Below are 16,074 nucleotides of genomic sequence, written 5' to 3'. Positions count from 1 at the left end.
CTCCTGCTACTCTCTCCTCTTCCATCCGATCATCTCTTCCCTCTGCTCAATCCTTCTCCAACCAATCTCCTGATTCTGCCTCCTCAACCCTCCTCTCCTCCCTTTCTGTATCCTTTGACTCTCTATGTCCCCTATCCTCCCGGCCGGCTCGGTCCTCCCCTCCTGCTCTGTGGCTTGACGACTCATTGCGAGCTCACAGAACAGGGCTCCGGGCAGCCGAGTGGAAATGGAGGAAAACTAGCCTCCCTGCTGACCTGGCATCTTTTCACTCCCTCCTCTCCACATTTTCTTCCTCTGTTGCTGCTGCTAAAGCCACTTTCTACCACTCTAAATTCCAAGCATCTGCCTCTAACCCTAGGAAGCTCTTTGCCACCTTCTCCTCCCTCCTGAATCCTCCTCCCCCCCTCCTCCCTCTCTGCGGACTACTTTGTCAACCATTTTGAAAAGAAGGTTGACGACATCTGATCCTCGTTTGTTAAGTCAAACGACACCGCTGGTCCTGCTCACATTGCCCTAGCCTATGCTTTGACCTCTTTCTCCCCTCTCTCTCCAGATGAAATCTTGTGACTTGTGACGGCCGGCCGCCCAACAACCTGCCCGCTTGACCCTATCCCCTCCTCTCTTCTCCAGACCATTTCCGGAGACCTTCTCCCTTACCTCACCTCGCTCATCAACTCATCCTTGACCGCTGGCTACGTCCCTTCCGTCTTCAAGAGAGCGAGAGTTGCACCCCTTCTCAAAAAACCAACACTCGATCCCTCCGATGTCAACAACTACAGACCAGTATCCCTTCTTTCTTTCCTCTCCAAAACTCTTGAGTGTGCCGTCCTTGGCCAGCTCTCTTGCTATCTCTCTCAGAATGACCTTCTTGATCCAAATCAGTCAGGTTTCAAGACTGGTCATTCAACTGAGACTGCTCTTTTCTGTGTCACGGAGGCTCTCAGCACTGCTAAAGCTAACTCTCCTCTGCTCTCATCCTTCTAGACCTATCTGCTGCCTTTGATACTGTAAACCATCAGATCCTCCTCTCCACCCTCTCCGAGTTGGGCATCTCCGGCGCGGCTCACTCTTGGATTGCGTCCTACCTGACAGGTCGCTCCTACCAGGTGGCATGGCAAGAATCCGTCTCCGCACCACGTGCTCTCACCACTGGTGTCCCCCAGGGCTCAGTTCTAGGCCCTCTCCTATTCTCGCTATACACCAAGTCACTTGGCTCTGTCATATCCTCACATGGTCTCTCCTATCATTGCTACGCAGACGACACACAATTCATCTTCTCCTTTCCCCCTTCTGATAACCAGGTGGCGAATCGCATCTCTGGCAGACATATCAGTGTGGATGACGGATCACCACCTCAAGCTGAACCTCGGCAAGACGGAGCTGCTCTTCCTCCCGGGGAAGGACTGCCCGTTCCATGATCTCGCCATCACGGTTGACAACTCCATTGTGTCCTCCTCCCAGAGTGCTAAGAGCCTTGGCGTGACCCTGGACAACACCCTGTCGTTCTCCACTAACATCAAGGCGGTGACCCAATCCTGTAGGTTCATGCTCTACAACATTCGCAGAGTACGACCCTGCCTCACACAGGAAGCGGCGCAGGTCCTAATCCAGGCACTTGTCATCTCCCGTCTGGATTACTGCAACTCGCTGTTGGCGGGGCTCCCTGCCTGTGCCATCAAACCCCTACAACTCATCCAGAACGCCGCAGCCCGTCTGGTGTTCAACCTCCCCAAGTTCTCTCACGTCACCCCGCTCCTCCGCACACTCCACTGGCTTCCAGTTGAAGCTCGCATCTGCTACAAGACCATGGTGCTTGCCTACGGAGCTGTGAGGGGAATGGCACTTCCGTACCTTCAGGCTCTGATCAGTCCCTACACCCAAAGAAGGGCACTGCGTTCATCCACCTCTGGCCTGCTCGCCTCCCTACCTCTGCGGATGCACAGTTCCCGCTCAGCCCAGTCAAAACTGTTCGCTGCTCTGGCACCCCAGTGGTGGAACAAGCTCCCTCACGACGCCAGGACAGCGGAGTCAATCACCACCTTCCGGAGACACCTGAAACCCCACCTCTTTAAGGAATACCTGGGATAGGATTAAGTAATCCTTCTAACCCCCCCCTCCCCCCAAAAAAAAATATATAGATGTACTATTGTAAAGTGGTTGTTCCACTGGATATCATAAGGTGAATGCACCAATTTGTAAGTCGCTCTGGATAAGAGCGTCTGCTAAATGACGTAAATGTAAATGTTTCAAATTATCACTTTTACACTCAACATAGCCACTTCAAATGCGCACTTGCTCCGGAATGGGAAAAATATCCTTTCTATTTCATTCAGCTAAGTTAAATTATATTCTTCTTACTATAGAATCATATAATATAAAATAATGGCACTTGACTTATAAGCAAATCTTGTCAGCTAAATGAACAAGCCTATAGCCTATTGCATGGATCATAGCCAGATAACATACAGTAAGCCAACATATTCTGTTCTTCTGAAATACATTTTCTTCATACCACAATGTTTCTTTAGACCTGACTAAAATAAATAATGGATTTATTGTGATGATGTATATTACATTGATTTATTCGACTTTTTAACATTTGCGTGGCTTGTATGCGTGGAGGCCTAGATATGCTAAACCTGTTTATGTTAATTAACAGTCAATTACCATGAGACTGGCACACTTTTGCATGACAATAACCGGCTGACAAAATGTTGTGACTGCCACAGCCCTAGACTCAGGTAGTAAGATGAGCCTAGTTCTGTCACAGTACAGGAGGGAGATTTGTGTCAGAAACAGATGCCAGTCTCCTGTATCCATAGTGAGACACGCAGATACCCAGTGGTGCAGTTTACGTTAGTTACTACCAAAGGCAAGTGCACTATGAAAATGGGTGTGGTGAACCATTTACCACTACCAGTACTGCTAGGAGATACTGTAAGCTGTTCGAGAGCCTATGGCAGAGTAAACAGAACCGCCTCGATACACATAAGCAATGTGAAGCAGTCACTGGCACACTTGGAGAAAACACATCCCCAACAGGCGCGCACTCGCCGCGCCCTACTGGCACTACAGGGAGACGTCTCTTCTTCACCCAGATCGAGTGCTGGGGAGGAAGAAAAAGGACATTTTAGATCAGAGGCTCAGGCAGCTGTTTCAAGAAACGACAGAGGATGACACGTGCCCAGGTCTCCCAACAGAGAGCGGAGGAGACCAAGGGCCCCACTGAGAATAGACAGCCAAGATTTTCCTTTATCTGATGAGTTGATAGTACAGTTTGGCACCGCACAGTTGCAGGACACAGACCTGGTCTTGGGGCGGCGCAAAGTGAAAGTAGTGGATGGGAAGCACTTGTAGGGAGGGCATCAACGTGGTAAATCATCGCATTACTGCATAAAGAAGGGCTTACTGTACTGGGTGGTTAAGAGAAGGGACGAGGTTCTAGATCTCTTAATGGTGCCTGGATCATATAGAGACACTGTACTCTACTGTACCTGGAGCATTAGCAAGTACTGGGAGGCCACTTGGCCGTTAACAAAACTAAAGAGCGCATCATGAGTAGATTCTACTGGCCCCATATTACGAATGATGTAGAAAAGTACTGTAAGTCATGCGACCAGTGCCAAAAGACGACCCCCGATGTCAATTACAGAAACCTGCTCATCCCACCATTGAAACACCCTTTGAGCAGATAGCAATGGATCTGGTGGGTCCTATTCCCAAATCAGCATGGATGCACAAATATATACTGGTGGTAATTGAATACGTAACACACTACTCGGAAGCCATACCCATGTGTAATATGTCCACTAAAGATATTGCAAAGGAGCCGTTTCAGATTTTCTCCAGAGTTGGCCTACCCTCCTCTATTTTGTCGGACCAAATGACCCCGTTTATGTCCAGCATAATGAAAGACTTGCACACCCTGTACAATATGAGTCAAATACTCACACGTTTATATCATCCCCAGAGCAATGATTTATGTGAACGCCTGATTAAAACTGTTAAGTCTATGCTGAAGGAGGCGAACAATACCTCCGCTACATTGATCCTCAACACAGGGGCCCCACAAGGGTGCATGCTCAGCCCCCTCCCTTATTCCCTGTTCACCCATGACTACGTGACCACGCACCCCTCCAACTCAATCATTCAACTCAAGTTCGCAGACAACACAACAGTAGTAGGCCTGATTATCAACAACAACGAGACAGCCTACAGGGAAGAGGTGAGGGCCCTGGCGGAGTGGTGCCAGGAAAATAACTTCTCCCTCAACGTCAACAAAACGAAGGAGCTGATCGTGGACTTCAGGAGACAGCAGAGGGAGCACGCCCCCATCCACATCGACGGGGCAGCAGTGAAGAAGTTGAAAAGCTTCAAGTTCCTCAGCGTATACATCACTGACAATCTGAAATGGACCACCCACACAGACAGAGTGGTGAAGAAGGCGCAACAGCGCCTCTTGAACCTCAGGAGGCTGAATAAATTTGCAATGAGCCCTAAGACCCTCATTTACATATGCACCATTGAGGGCATCCTGTCGGGCTGTATCCCCCCCGTATGGCAACTGCACTGCCTGCAACCGCAGGGCTCTCTAGAGGGTGGTGCAGTCTGCCCAAGGCATCACCGGGGGCACACTGCTTGCCCTCCAGAACACCTACAGCACCTGATGTCACATGAAGGCAAAATATCATCAAGGACATCTACCATCCGAGCCACGGCATGTTCACCCCACTATCATCCAGGAGGTCAGGACAGCTGCATCTAAGCTGGGACTGAGCGACTGAAAAACAGCTTCTATCTCAAGGCCATCAGACTGTTAAATAGCCATCACTAGCCAGCTTCCATCCAGTACCCTGCCCTGAACTTAGTCACTGTCACTAGCCGGCTACCACCCGGTTACTCAACCCTGCACCTTAGAGGCTGCTGCCCTATGTACTGTACGTAGACATGGAATCACTGGTCACCTTAATAATGGAACACTGGTCACTTTATTAAAACTGTACGTACTGTTTAATTCATTTTATATTTCATCCTATTAAACTAGTGCTGCATATATACTATTCTATCCTACGTATTCTACAGATATACTAAATATTCTATCCTCATACTGTCCATAATGTCTATAATGTCTATACATCCCATCACATATTTAAGCAATAAGGCACAAGGGGGTGTGGTATATGGCCAATATACCATGGCTAAGGGCTATTTTTAGAAATGGCGCATCGCGGAGTATTGGCCATATATTACAAACCCTGAGGTGCCTTACTGCTATTATAAACTGGTTACCAACGTAATTAGAGCAGTAAAAATAAATGTTTTGTCATACCCGTGGTATACGGTCTGATATACCGCCGTTGTCAGTGAATCGGTATTCAGGGCTCGAACCACCCAGTTTATAAATATATTTATACTCACGGAATCTGACATTGCTCATCCTAATATTTATATATTTCTTCATTCCATTCTTTTACTTTTAGATCGGTGTGCATTGTTAGATATTACTGCACTGCTGGAGATAGCGAAATGCTTGTATTCCTACACCCGCAATAACATCTGCTAAATATGTGTATGCGACCAATAAAATCTGATTTGATTTTGAGTTATTGAGTCGTTCCACAGCGCATGATCCAGTCTGATAGTTCTCGTTCCGAAGCCAGACGGAATGATGAGATTCTGTTAAGGACTTCTGAGGAAGGAATGACATCTCCAAATTAATGCATACCCAATGCCGAGGGCAGATGAGCTGATAGAGTGGTTGGGAGAAGCGAGCTACATAACTAACCTAGATTTCATTATAAAGGCTATTGGCAGGTGCCTTTGGCTCCAGAAGACAGGGGAAAGAAAGTGTTCTCTACGCTCTACACGATTGGGAGTGGTCTCATATGCCCCCAGACAAAGAAAGTGGAGGCTATCTGGGAGTGGACAAGGCCAGTGTGTAAAAGCATGTGTGATCCTTCCTAGGGATCACAAGTTACAAACAGTGCTTTATACCCAACTATGCATCTATAGTTGCTCCACTGTCCGACCTGACAAAGAAAGACCTTCCCACCCAGGTGAAGTGGACTCAAGCAGCCAAAATAGCTTTCCAAAAGTTGAAAGAATCCCTGTGCGCAAAACCAGTACAAAGCGCACCAAACTTGGACAGGGACTTCATTGTGCAGCCAGAGGCCTCTGATTTCGGCATAGGAGCAGCTCTCCAAGGGGTTGGGAGAGGACAAGCAGCCCATAGCCTACATCGGCTGTAAACTCTCCGAGAGAAAAAGGAAATATGCCACGGTTGAAAGAGAGGGGCTAGCGCTATTATCTGTTAGGAAGCAAATTCCCTCTATTGACTGATCACACACCACTCACCTGCATGGCAGATTACTGCACCTGTACATAGCCCATCTATAATTTAGCCCAAACAACTACATCTTCCCCTACTGTATTTATTTATATATTTTGCTCCTTTGCACCCCATTATTTATATTTCTACTTTGCACTTTCCTCCACTGCAAATCTACCATTCCAGTGTTTTACTTGCTATATTGTATGTACTTCGCCACCATGGCCTTTTTTGCCCTTACCTCCCTTATCTCACCTCATTTGCTCACATTGTATATAGACTTATTTTTCTACTGTATTATTGACTGTATGTTTGTTTTACTCCATGTGTAACTCTGTGATGTTGTATGTGTCAAACTGCTTTGCTTTATCTTGGCCAGGTCGCAATTGTAAACGAGAACTTGTTCTCAACTTGCCTACCTGGGTAAATAAAGGTGAAATAAAAAAATAATACAAAAAAATGGCGAGAAACAAAGAGAATTGTAGGGTAACTACAGATTCAGGGTCCATCATGGAAATGCAGACTATTGTCCCGCCGCGGCGAGGGCACTCGACCTGCTGGGTAGATTCTGAGGACGGGGGTGTGTGAGCCATCCAGAGGTGTGGCGGTCAATGGGAGTCAGAGGGGCGGGGGAACGCAGGGAATCCCTGACGATGTCACAAGACTCCCCAAGCACAACCCTTATTACCGGCGCAGGGGAAGGCACTGGGCCAATTACACACGGACAAAAGAGAACAATGGAGACACGGAAGGCGAGGAACGAATCAACAAAGAAACGAGGAGAAATATAGAGCAAAGAAACAAGAAAAGGAAAGAAGAGGACATTGAGACAAAGAAAAATAATGCATTAAAAGACGAAGAACGTGCGTGAGTGATTCCCGTAGCCAAAAGACAAAGTCAAGCCTAGACACAAAAGAGATTGTTTATTTTGTTGATTTTTTAAATATTCTTTGGTTTATAAGTGAAGTGCTCTGAACCAAGCTAGGTTTTTATTTCCCCTTTCTTGAACCTGCCGAGTGCCATGATATGAACATGAAATATACCATTTTAGATTTTTACATCATAAAAAGCAGACTCTTCCTCTGTATACACCACACCCTGTTATAGATTGGAACCTTTCTGGACCGATCACATAATACATGTAATTTATATAGCTAGTGCTTTTCATTCTAATGTTGGATGTTCTTATACTATGTATCTGAGGTTTACTATACATACATGTTACCCACCTGCATTCACAAACAGACAGCTCTAGGGGAGATCTTGCTCCCATCGGGATAACTTAAGTATAAGATCATCCCCATGACACTTCCGCTTCAAAAGTAAAGAGAGCGGGAGGAAGGAAGAAAGGGTCTCCACCACCATCTCCTCCTTACCTTCCAGGCCAACTACATTGCAGTCTTTGCACTGCATCAACTAATGGATGTGCGCCATGCCATTGACTGCACAGTTGGGCATCAGATTGCTTTGTCATATGATGCGGTTAGCTGAAATGTTAAACACCTATCCGGGTGTTGTGAGATATGGCAGGCGTCTGCAATGTAGTCAGGCTGGAACGCAGCCTCGGTTTTCATAGAACACCAAGAGGCTGTGGAATAACCTTCCAGCGTGATGACAAAGAGCCAATGAGTAGAAAGAGGTCCCACTTGTTTGCAATCAGAGGGGACAGTCAAAAATCTATAGTGTGTGCCTGGTTCTAGAGAGCCTGTATTCTGAGTGGTGTTTGAGGGGTTGCATTTGAGTCGGGAAACTGTTGACACAAGGCCAATGATCTGGTATAGTTACAGTACAGTGTTAAAACAATGGCAACGATGCTAAAGGTCACTGTATCTGGGCGGCAGGTAGCCTAGCGGTTAAGAGTGTTGGGTCAGTAGTCGAAAGGTTGCGGGTTAGAATCACCAAGCCGACTAGGTGAAAAATTGGCCAATGTGCCCTTGAGCAAGGCACTTAACCCCAATTGCTTCCTTGATACACTCGTAAAAACTAAAGTGAACGGTCAATGTTAGAGTGTTAGTAATGACCTCCCACATGAGTGGTTTTTCTGTGAATTACCCATACTGCATTTCAAGGAATTGTTGATTCGCTGCTGCCGTGCAACAAATGTGAGGGAAATCCAGCTTACTGACCCATGTCCGTAGGCCTATGAGTGCAGGCTTTCAGTTCAGGCAGCTAGGAGTTGATTTGATTACATCTGCCCCTTTTAAACCCAGTTAATTTACAAGCCAAAGACCTAAAACCCCCAGCCTTTTTACGTAAGTAACATTCATCATACAGTAGGCCATATATGAAACGTTGATCAAATAGACTACATTTAGTCATTAATAGTAACTTTGTAATAGATAGTCCATTTAAGCTACATTCTGGGATTAGATAAGCAATCAAACGTGGTCCCTGCCACTTGTTTTGGTATAGGTATAGGCATATAGCCAGCGTTCTAGATGCAAGGACTGACAATCCATGACATCCACATGATAGCTCTAAACATATTTTATAGCTTTTATTCTTGCTTGCGGTCTTCTTGTTCGTAAACAGTAATAAAACCTTATTTTTTGTGGGTATGATAGAAAAGGACATTTGTGTTAACATTAGGCATCTTCTTCAAGAGTCAATGGGTAGGCTTGCCTGATAATCAGACTGTGAAACCTCTGGTTCACAGTGTGAGATTAATGCTGTACATTTGTTTGGAAAAAATGTCCTCTCACAAGCAATTTGTGAGACAATACATCCACAGGAAAGTATAATTACGTGCAACTTTTCAAAGCGCTGGTAGTGCGTTCAGATTTCTATCACATGAAGCATTTCAAAAACAGCTGTCTATTTCAGAGATCTGGGCGAGTGGCGTGCACAGATTGTTGGGCCAATTGTTCGGACTCGAAACATGCAGGAATGTCTACATGCTTAATAGTGTAGGCCAACAGGTAAACACCACTGTAAACACGCTTTTATCTCAGGAGTTCTAGACCCTGTAACTGCTACCAATAAAACGCCTAGACTTTGGCCTCATCAGTAAACAGACGGAAACCACTTGGAATGATTTAGGGATCACAACTATCATCCTCAACTATCACTGAAATCAACTGTTGGATGGTGCGAGTGTTTAAAAAATGATCCCACTTTCTTTTTTTTTTTACATATGCACAAAAGGCAGATTTTTCTCAAATTTTGTGCCCAAATTTGTTTACATCCCTGTTAGTGAGCATTTACCCTTTGCCAAGATAATCCATCTACCTGACAGGTGTGGCATATCAAGAAGCTGATTAAACAGCTTGATCAGTACACAGGTGCACCTTGTGCTGGGGGACAATAAAATGTGCCGTTTTGTCACACAACACAATGCCACAGATGTCTTAAGTTTTGAGGGAGTGTGCAACTGGTATGCTGACTGCAGGAATGTCCACCAGAGCTGTTGTCAGATAATTTAATGTTATTTTTCTACTATAAAATGCCTACAACGTAGTTGTTTTAGAGAATTTGGCAGTACGTCAAAGCGGCCTCACAACCGCAGGCCAGGTGTATGGCGTTGTGTGTGCGAGTGGTTTGCTGATGTCAACGTTGTGAACAGAGTGCTCCATGGTGGAGGTGGGGTTATGGTATGGGCAGACATAAGCTACGGACAACGAATACAATTGCAGTTTTATCGATGGCAATTTGAATGCATGGCGATACCGTGACGAGATCCTGATGCCCATTGTCGTGTCCCAGTTCTTCCACGGCCTGCATACTCACCAGACATGTCACCCATTGAGCATGTTTGGGATGCTCTGGATCAACGTGTACGACAGCGTGTTCCAATTCCCGCCAACATCCAGCAACTTCGCACAGCCGTCAATCAACAGCCTGATCAACTCTATGCGAAGGAGATGTGTCTTGGTGCATGAGGCAAATGGTGGTCACACCAGATACTGACTGGTTTACTGATCCACACCCCAACTTTTTAAAAAAGGTATCTGTGACCAACATATGCATATTTTTATTCCCAGTCATGTGAAATCCATTGATTTGGGCCAAATGTACTTATTTAAATGAACTGATTTCCTTATATGAACTGTAACTCAGTAACATTTTTGTAATTGTTGCTTTCATATTTTTTGTTCAGTATATATTCAAATAAGATGGCTTTGGAACACTTAAGATTGAAAACTGCAATTCGACATGTGTGGCTGTTTACAAAGTTAACAGGCTGATTCGCAGGCGTAGCTCGCGTATCACTACCCAAATTGAATATTGGGCTTTACTTGCATCTCATCATCACCACTAGCTTACCGAGAAGCAACAGCTTCAACTCCCGCCGAGCATCCCTCTTGTCCCGGCGGAGCTGCCTCTCGATCTCGTCGTTGATCCGCCTGGCTTCTTTCGCCTCCTCGCTGAGGCAACACGCCATTATGGAGTCAAAGGTCATGCTTTTCAAATCACTTTTCCTGCTTCTTTATGCAGATTCCAGTTGCAATAAATTATAACAGTTAACGAATATCATATCACGCCCTCACAGCTGCAGAAAAAAACATGGACGCGTTTAATATAAATTGGACATAGCCTAGATGTGGTGAAAATAAAATGTATATTTGTGTTGACCCTCGTTTCGTGTCCTTTCTGATCGCCTGTCAGTCAGAAGACAGTGGCTCGGGGAGTTAACTAGATGTCAGTAAAATTATAATTGGGTAATGGGTAGTGTGAATTCTCTTCTAAATATGATCAACAGATCCGTCCGTAGTCTTTGTGATAAGCATTCTCATTCTTGCCCAGTCATCCTTTTCACGTATTTTATTAAAAGGCATGTCTTCATATCCTACGTCCAATATAGTCCTATCATATCATCCGTTTGATGAAAAAAAAATACATGAATAAACGTGTCCGCTTTATTTCCAATAGCTCGACTCCCGGGCGTGGTAAGGCAGAATATGGCGGACTTTCATTCCAATCCGCTAGACATGAATACAGTTATCTCTCACTCGCAACAACAACAAAAAAAAACAACACGAAAAAACACGCAACACAAATCGCATGTTTACTTTACAAAACGGAAAAACTCGTCATCCGTGTGCCTTCATGAATAGGAAAACGTCGATTATTCCGCTACACGTTTGCCTATAATACAAATAGAAAAACCGATCATGTTTCGTACAGCCCTGAGCCTTTCCCTTTCATCAATTCCATGTATTTTTACAGAGACCATTCACTCCTGGTCGGTGACGTCGGACAGTGGCAGGGAGTGTCCTCAGAAGAAAAGCGACTCGAAAGTGGGCCTTGTCCCATAACAAGCAGTTGATGTTACCTGCTCTACCTAAAAGCTGTACAGAATAATACATACTACATTTGCATGATGGTAGTAGCTGCATGTAAAAAAAAAAAGTAATGCAAAGAGACTGGCATTATTACATTGCAGAAGAAAACCCCAAGGTAAGCAGATTAAAGCAGTATAGGCTCATCTAGCATACCATTATCTGAGAAATGCTATCTGCCAAATATGTTATCAGTAGTGAATTGGTCTGTGTTGCACAACTTGACCTTTAATCAACAACAATAACAACAAAATGCCCTACAAGTATCTAAGTTGCTGTTTATTTTCAGTGTCACAGTTAGGGCCATGGAATAAGTGCAATTTATGATTTGAAGCCCACACAACCCCATAGAATCTTTTAAAATCCCTGAACTCCAGCACTGCAAACTCACAGGATTTAAAAACATGATTGCAAGGAAAGGAAAATACATTTTGCTGAGTGAGTGGAACACAAACCTGTTCAAGGCCCGTAGACCTATTGCAGATCTATTGTAGGCCTATAGGCTAATGTGCCCGAACTACCTTTTTGAACAAGGCGATATTGTGCTTCTTCACTCGCTGTGTTTACTCAAATCATAGGGCACTGCTGTGCTTCCTGTCTATGGGGGTAATGGACAGGATACTGCACTTCTCAAATTTCCTTGAGTACTTCTATTATGCACATTTTAATTAAATGAGCAGCGAAGGCATTTTACATCTATTCAATTGGTCATCTTAAAAAAGCCTCACTGGTCCATGCTTCAGGTCTAGCAACCCTTCCTTAATATAGTACAGGTTGGGTTTCTGTACCAGCACTGAAAAAACACATGGGCAAATTATTTCTGTGTGATGGATCATTACCTAGGTCATGGAATGAATGTAGCTACAGTGATTGAAAGTTCATGGAACTAGTTCTTGATGACCTGGTTGATGTTTCCTTTGTTTTTCATCATGTTTGTTACGGAGTTGGAGGACGTTCATTTTCCATGACAAGTCTGCTCCAAAATAGAGTAGGCCTACAGAGCAAATAATGATATGTACAACTTTTTATTTTAAACATTATTATAGGTAAAACGTATTATACTATGTAAAGTATTATTATTGAGCCATGGAAATAGACTTATGTTTATTTAAGCCCTGTGGCTCCTCTCATTGGCAGTTTTGGATGCTCTATTTGCATACTAACTAACAGTTACAATTGAGTTTATCTCACTGAGGAATTGAGTGTTGGTAACTTAAGCAACCCATTTGAGTCATGAGCTGGTGTCATAAAAAAAGTGAGGAGCATTTAGGGAAATGTGCCTTGTCCCAGATCTGCTGTCAGGGGACACTAGTCACTCAGGCTCCCGAGTGCATCTCAGTGCAAGAGGCGTCACTGCAGTACCTGGTTCGATTCCAGGCTGCATCACATCTGGCTCTGATTTGGAGTCCCATAGGGCGGAGCACAATTGGCCCAGCGTCGTCCGGGTTTGGCCGGGGTAGGCCGTCATTGTAAATAAGAATTTGTCCTTAACTGGCATGCTTGGTTAAATGAAATAAAAAGTCAACCTGTGTCTGAAATGAAGGGCAACACTCACAGGTAAACATTAGCCAAAGTGTTGCTGCCAGTCTGCTATGGTATGTTAACTACTACACTAGGAGGAAAGAAAGAAGAAAACAAATCCACAACATCTTTATAACAGGAAAGCAATTACATAGGTAATCAAAACTTGCAATAGCTATGTTTCCATTAACTTGTCCAGTGATTTTTTTCTTGACATTTAATTCACAGACGCTACAATTGCCTATCACGGTGCGTTTCCTTTAAACTGTTGTGTCGATAAAAACAGCTGGAAGTAATGACGTCCCCCCCCTAAAATATGGTAGGCAAATACCTAAAATGTCGAATAGAATGTGCTTGAAGTGTATCCATCATCTTATTAGGCATATTGCGCATTAATAAAGTGGCTACAGCCTGTATGCCCAGCCCACCTATCTTTCATGTCTCAGGTAGCCCGCAAAAGCCAGGATGGATATAATACAAAAATGGACTAACATTTGCCATATTCTTATCATTCTTATATGTCAATTTATCGCCACTGTCCGTGCCATGGTGTAACTTGCAGTCACGCAGGCCTAGATGATCTGAAACAATTTGATGGTGAAACTTCGAATTGCAATGTGAAGCAACTCAGGCATTTTTGAAAGTCAATACAATCCTTGTCCCGCAAAGAAACATTATTTGTTATTATTGAGTGGAGTTTTATAGTTGATAACATAATGTGCCAGCATACCTTAAAAATGATTCGGCAATCATATTTATTCGAAAAGCACAGTTTCCATCATCAGTAGCCACTGTGTGTTTCCATTTTAACTTGTCCAGTGCTTTTTTTGTAGACATTTAGAAAGTTCGCATAGAAATAGATCGCCTACTACGGTGCACTTCCATTTAACTATCTTGTGTCGATAAAAAACAGCTGGACATAACGTCACTCCCCCAGAAAAGAAACATTTTTAGAGTGGAAAAAGGGATTTTGCTAGCAGTAGGCATTTAGAATGAAGTGTGGAGCGTTATAGTTACGTGATGACATCACGTGCCCCGCTTTCCTTCAAAATTATTCTGCAATCATTATTTATTAGAAAAACACCATTATTTGTTGCAATAATGAAAGTTCGACAAAATAAAAATCCACCCCTGTCGAACAGATAACATTTTTGTTGATCTTTCATAAATGTATCATATATCTGCCGTTTGCATTACACATGTCGCAATATTATATAATATAATAATATTGGGCGTCATTGCTTTTGTAGAATAAACCTGGATCAATGGAATCCTATGACTGCATCTTGCCTACGTCACATTTAGCCTTTTGGCAGACATCCAGAGTGACTGAATAAAGTCAATAATAAAATCAATGTTTTTATTGAACCTTTATTTAACTCGGCAAGCCAGTTAAGAACACATTCTAATTTGCAATGACGCCTACCCCGGCCAAACCCGGACGACACTGGGCCAATTGTGCTCCGCCCTATGGGACTCCCAATCACGGCCGGATGTGATGCAGCCTGGATTCATTACGCTAAAATTCTGAAAGCAGTTAGAAATAACATCAACCAACTAACAATGCTTTCTCGTACTGAAATCACAATCTTGACTAACAGGACATTTTCACACAGATGAATGGGAGACCTGTGCCACAGTGAGCATTTGACCAGCCCACTGAGGTGCGCAGATGGATGCAAGCGTTGCGGTCCACATCAAGGTGTGTGTACCAGTTTTCGTAGTAGAATCCTACACGGTCGATCCACAGCCACCTGTCCTGGAGATAGAATCCACCGATCCACGCGCTGTGCCGGTTGGCCATTGTCGTTAACTGCTGCAGGAAGCGATACTGTCGGGGGTTCTGAACGGAGGCCAGGTTTGCATGCAGAGTGTTGCAGTGTTCCTCTGCGTTGTGCCACGACAAGTATGAGTTCACAAAGAGGAAACAGCGTGACTGATGTAGGTACCAACCGTCAGGGCAGTGCAAAAACCTTATCGCTGGTGCTTGGACCAGCGCAAGAGCATCAGCCTCAGCTTCCCCTTCTTCAGGTTGAGCAAGCTCTACTTTGTTTTCTACCAGTTCTACTATGGTCTCCATTGGAGCGTCACCCAGCGGCTTCAGTGGCCCAGTCTCTTTAGCCTCCTCTAGAACTGGAACAATGCTCAGTTGTTCCACTGCCACAGCCTGCTGCTGCCCTGCTGCTTCCCTTAAAGTTAAGCCCACACAGAGTAACACAGAGATCATCAGCACCTTCATGGTGATTTTGCTGGTTTTATGTAGCTTCAGGTAAGTCACAGGTAGTCTTTTCTCAGGTAGATGGAGTGATGAGTTGAGTAGAGGTTGCTCTGCTCTTTATATACTAACCCGTCCTGTATGCTTTCACCAGGGAACATTACGTGACATAGAGCAATGATAAGTGGAATTTTTATGGTAGCTATGAACGAAGCTGTAAATTGTGATTGGCATTGGAAATTCATTTCCTGAAAACTTTGGTGTTTATGGTCTTTAGCCCGCCGTGTTCCAGTAAATTATGGTAGTAAGGGTGTGTTACACTGAAATAAACCCAGGTGACAGGAATCCGTTCCAGTAAAGACCTGTTCCAGTGTAGGCCTACAGGGCAGTTTAACCCTCTTCCTGGAGATCTACCATCCTGTAGATCTACCATCCTGTAGATCTAAGTTAGCATACCTGATTCAGCTAGGTCTTGGTGAGCAGTTTAGGCCTATAAATACAATCAGGGGTGTAATCATTAGTCCAAACTGTATAGCAAACAGTTGAAAACGTTTTGCAACAAAAAGAAGAGTTTCTATTGGGCAAATTCAGGTGGGTCGTACTGTTTGCTTCTGTTTGGTTCCAAGTGAATACACCCAGCCAGGTCATTGAAAATGAGTCGTGGATGGGTATTCCAGCATGACAATCACCCAAAACACACGGCCAAGGCAACAAAGGAGTGGCTCAAGAAG

The 16,074-nt window shown here is 44.4% G+C and overlaps 2 protein-coding genes across 2 annotated transcripts in view; both read right to left on the bottom strand.

The window, feature by feature from the left end:
* Positions 1-11,642, bottom strand: part of LOC115199825 (guanine nucleotide-binding protein G(q) subunit alpha) — a 34,607-nt gene extending 22,965 nt beyond the window's left edge. The window contains exon 1 of the mRNA XM_029762308.1: positions 10,592-11,642. Within this exon, the coding sequence (XP_029618168.1) occupies positions 10,592-10,727 (136 nt within the window). The 5' untranslated portion in view covers positions 10,728-11,642. The remainder of the gene's footprint in view (positions 1-10,591) is intronic.
* A 2,224-nt stretch (positions 11,643-13,866) lies between these two features.
* Positions 13,867-15,866, bottom strand: LOC115199823 (ladderlectin). The gene has a single exon (XM_029762298.1). It carries the CDS (start codon positions 15,365-15,367, stop codon positions 14,723-14,725), a length of 645 nt encoding a protein of 214 aa, XP_029618158.1. The 5' UTR covers positions 15,368-15,866; the 3' UTR covers positions 13,867-14,722.
* Between the last annotated feature and the right edge of the window lie 208 nt (positions 15,867-16,074).

This window comes from Salmo trutta, chromosome 9, assembly GCF_901001165.1.
Source record: "Salmo trutta chromosome 9, fSalTru1.1, whole genome shotgun sequence".
Taxonomy (NCBI): domain Eukaryota; kingdom Metazoa; phylum Chordata; class Actinopteri; order Salmoniformes; family Salmonidae; genus Salmo; species Salmo trutta.
The sequence above is the reverse complement of the archived record's forward strand: the minus strand, read 5'-3'. Positions and strand labels throughout refer to the sequence as shown.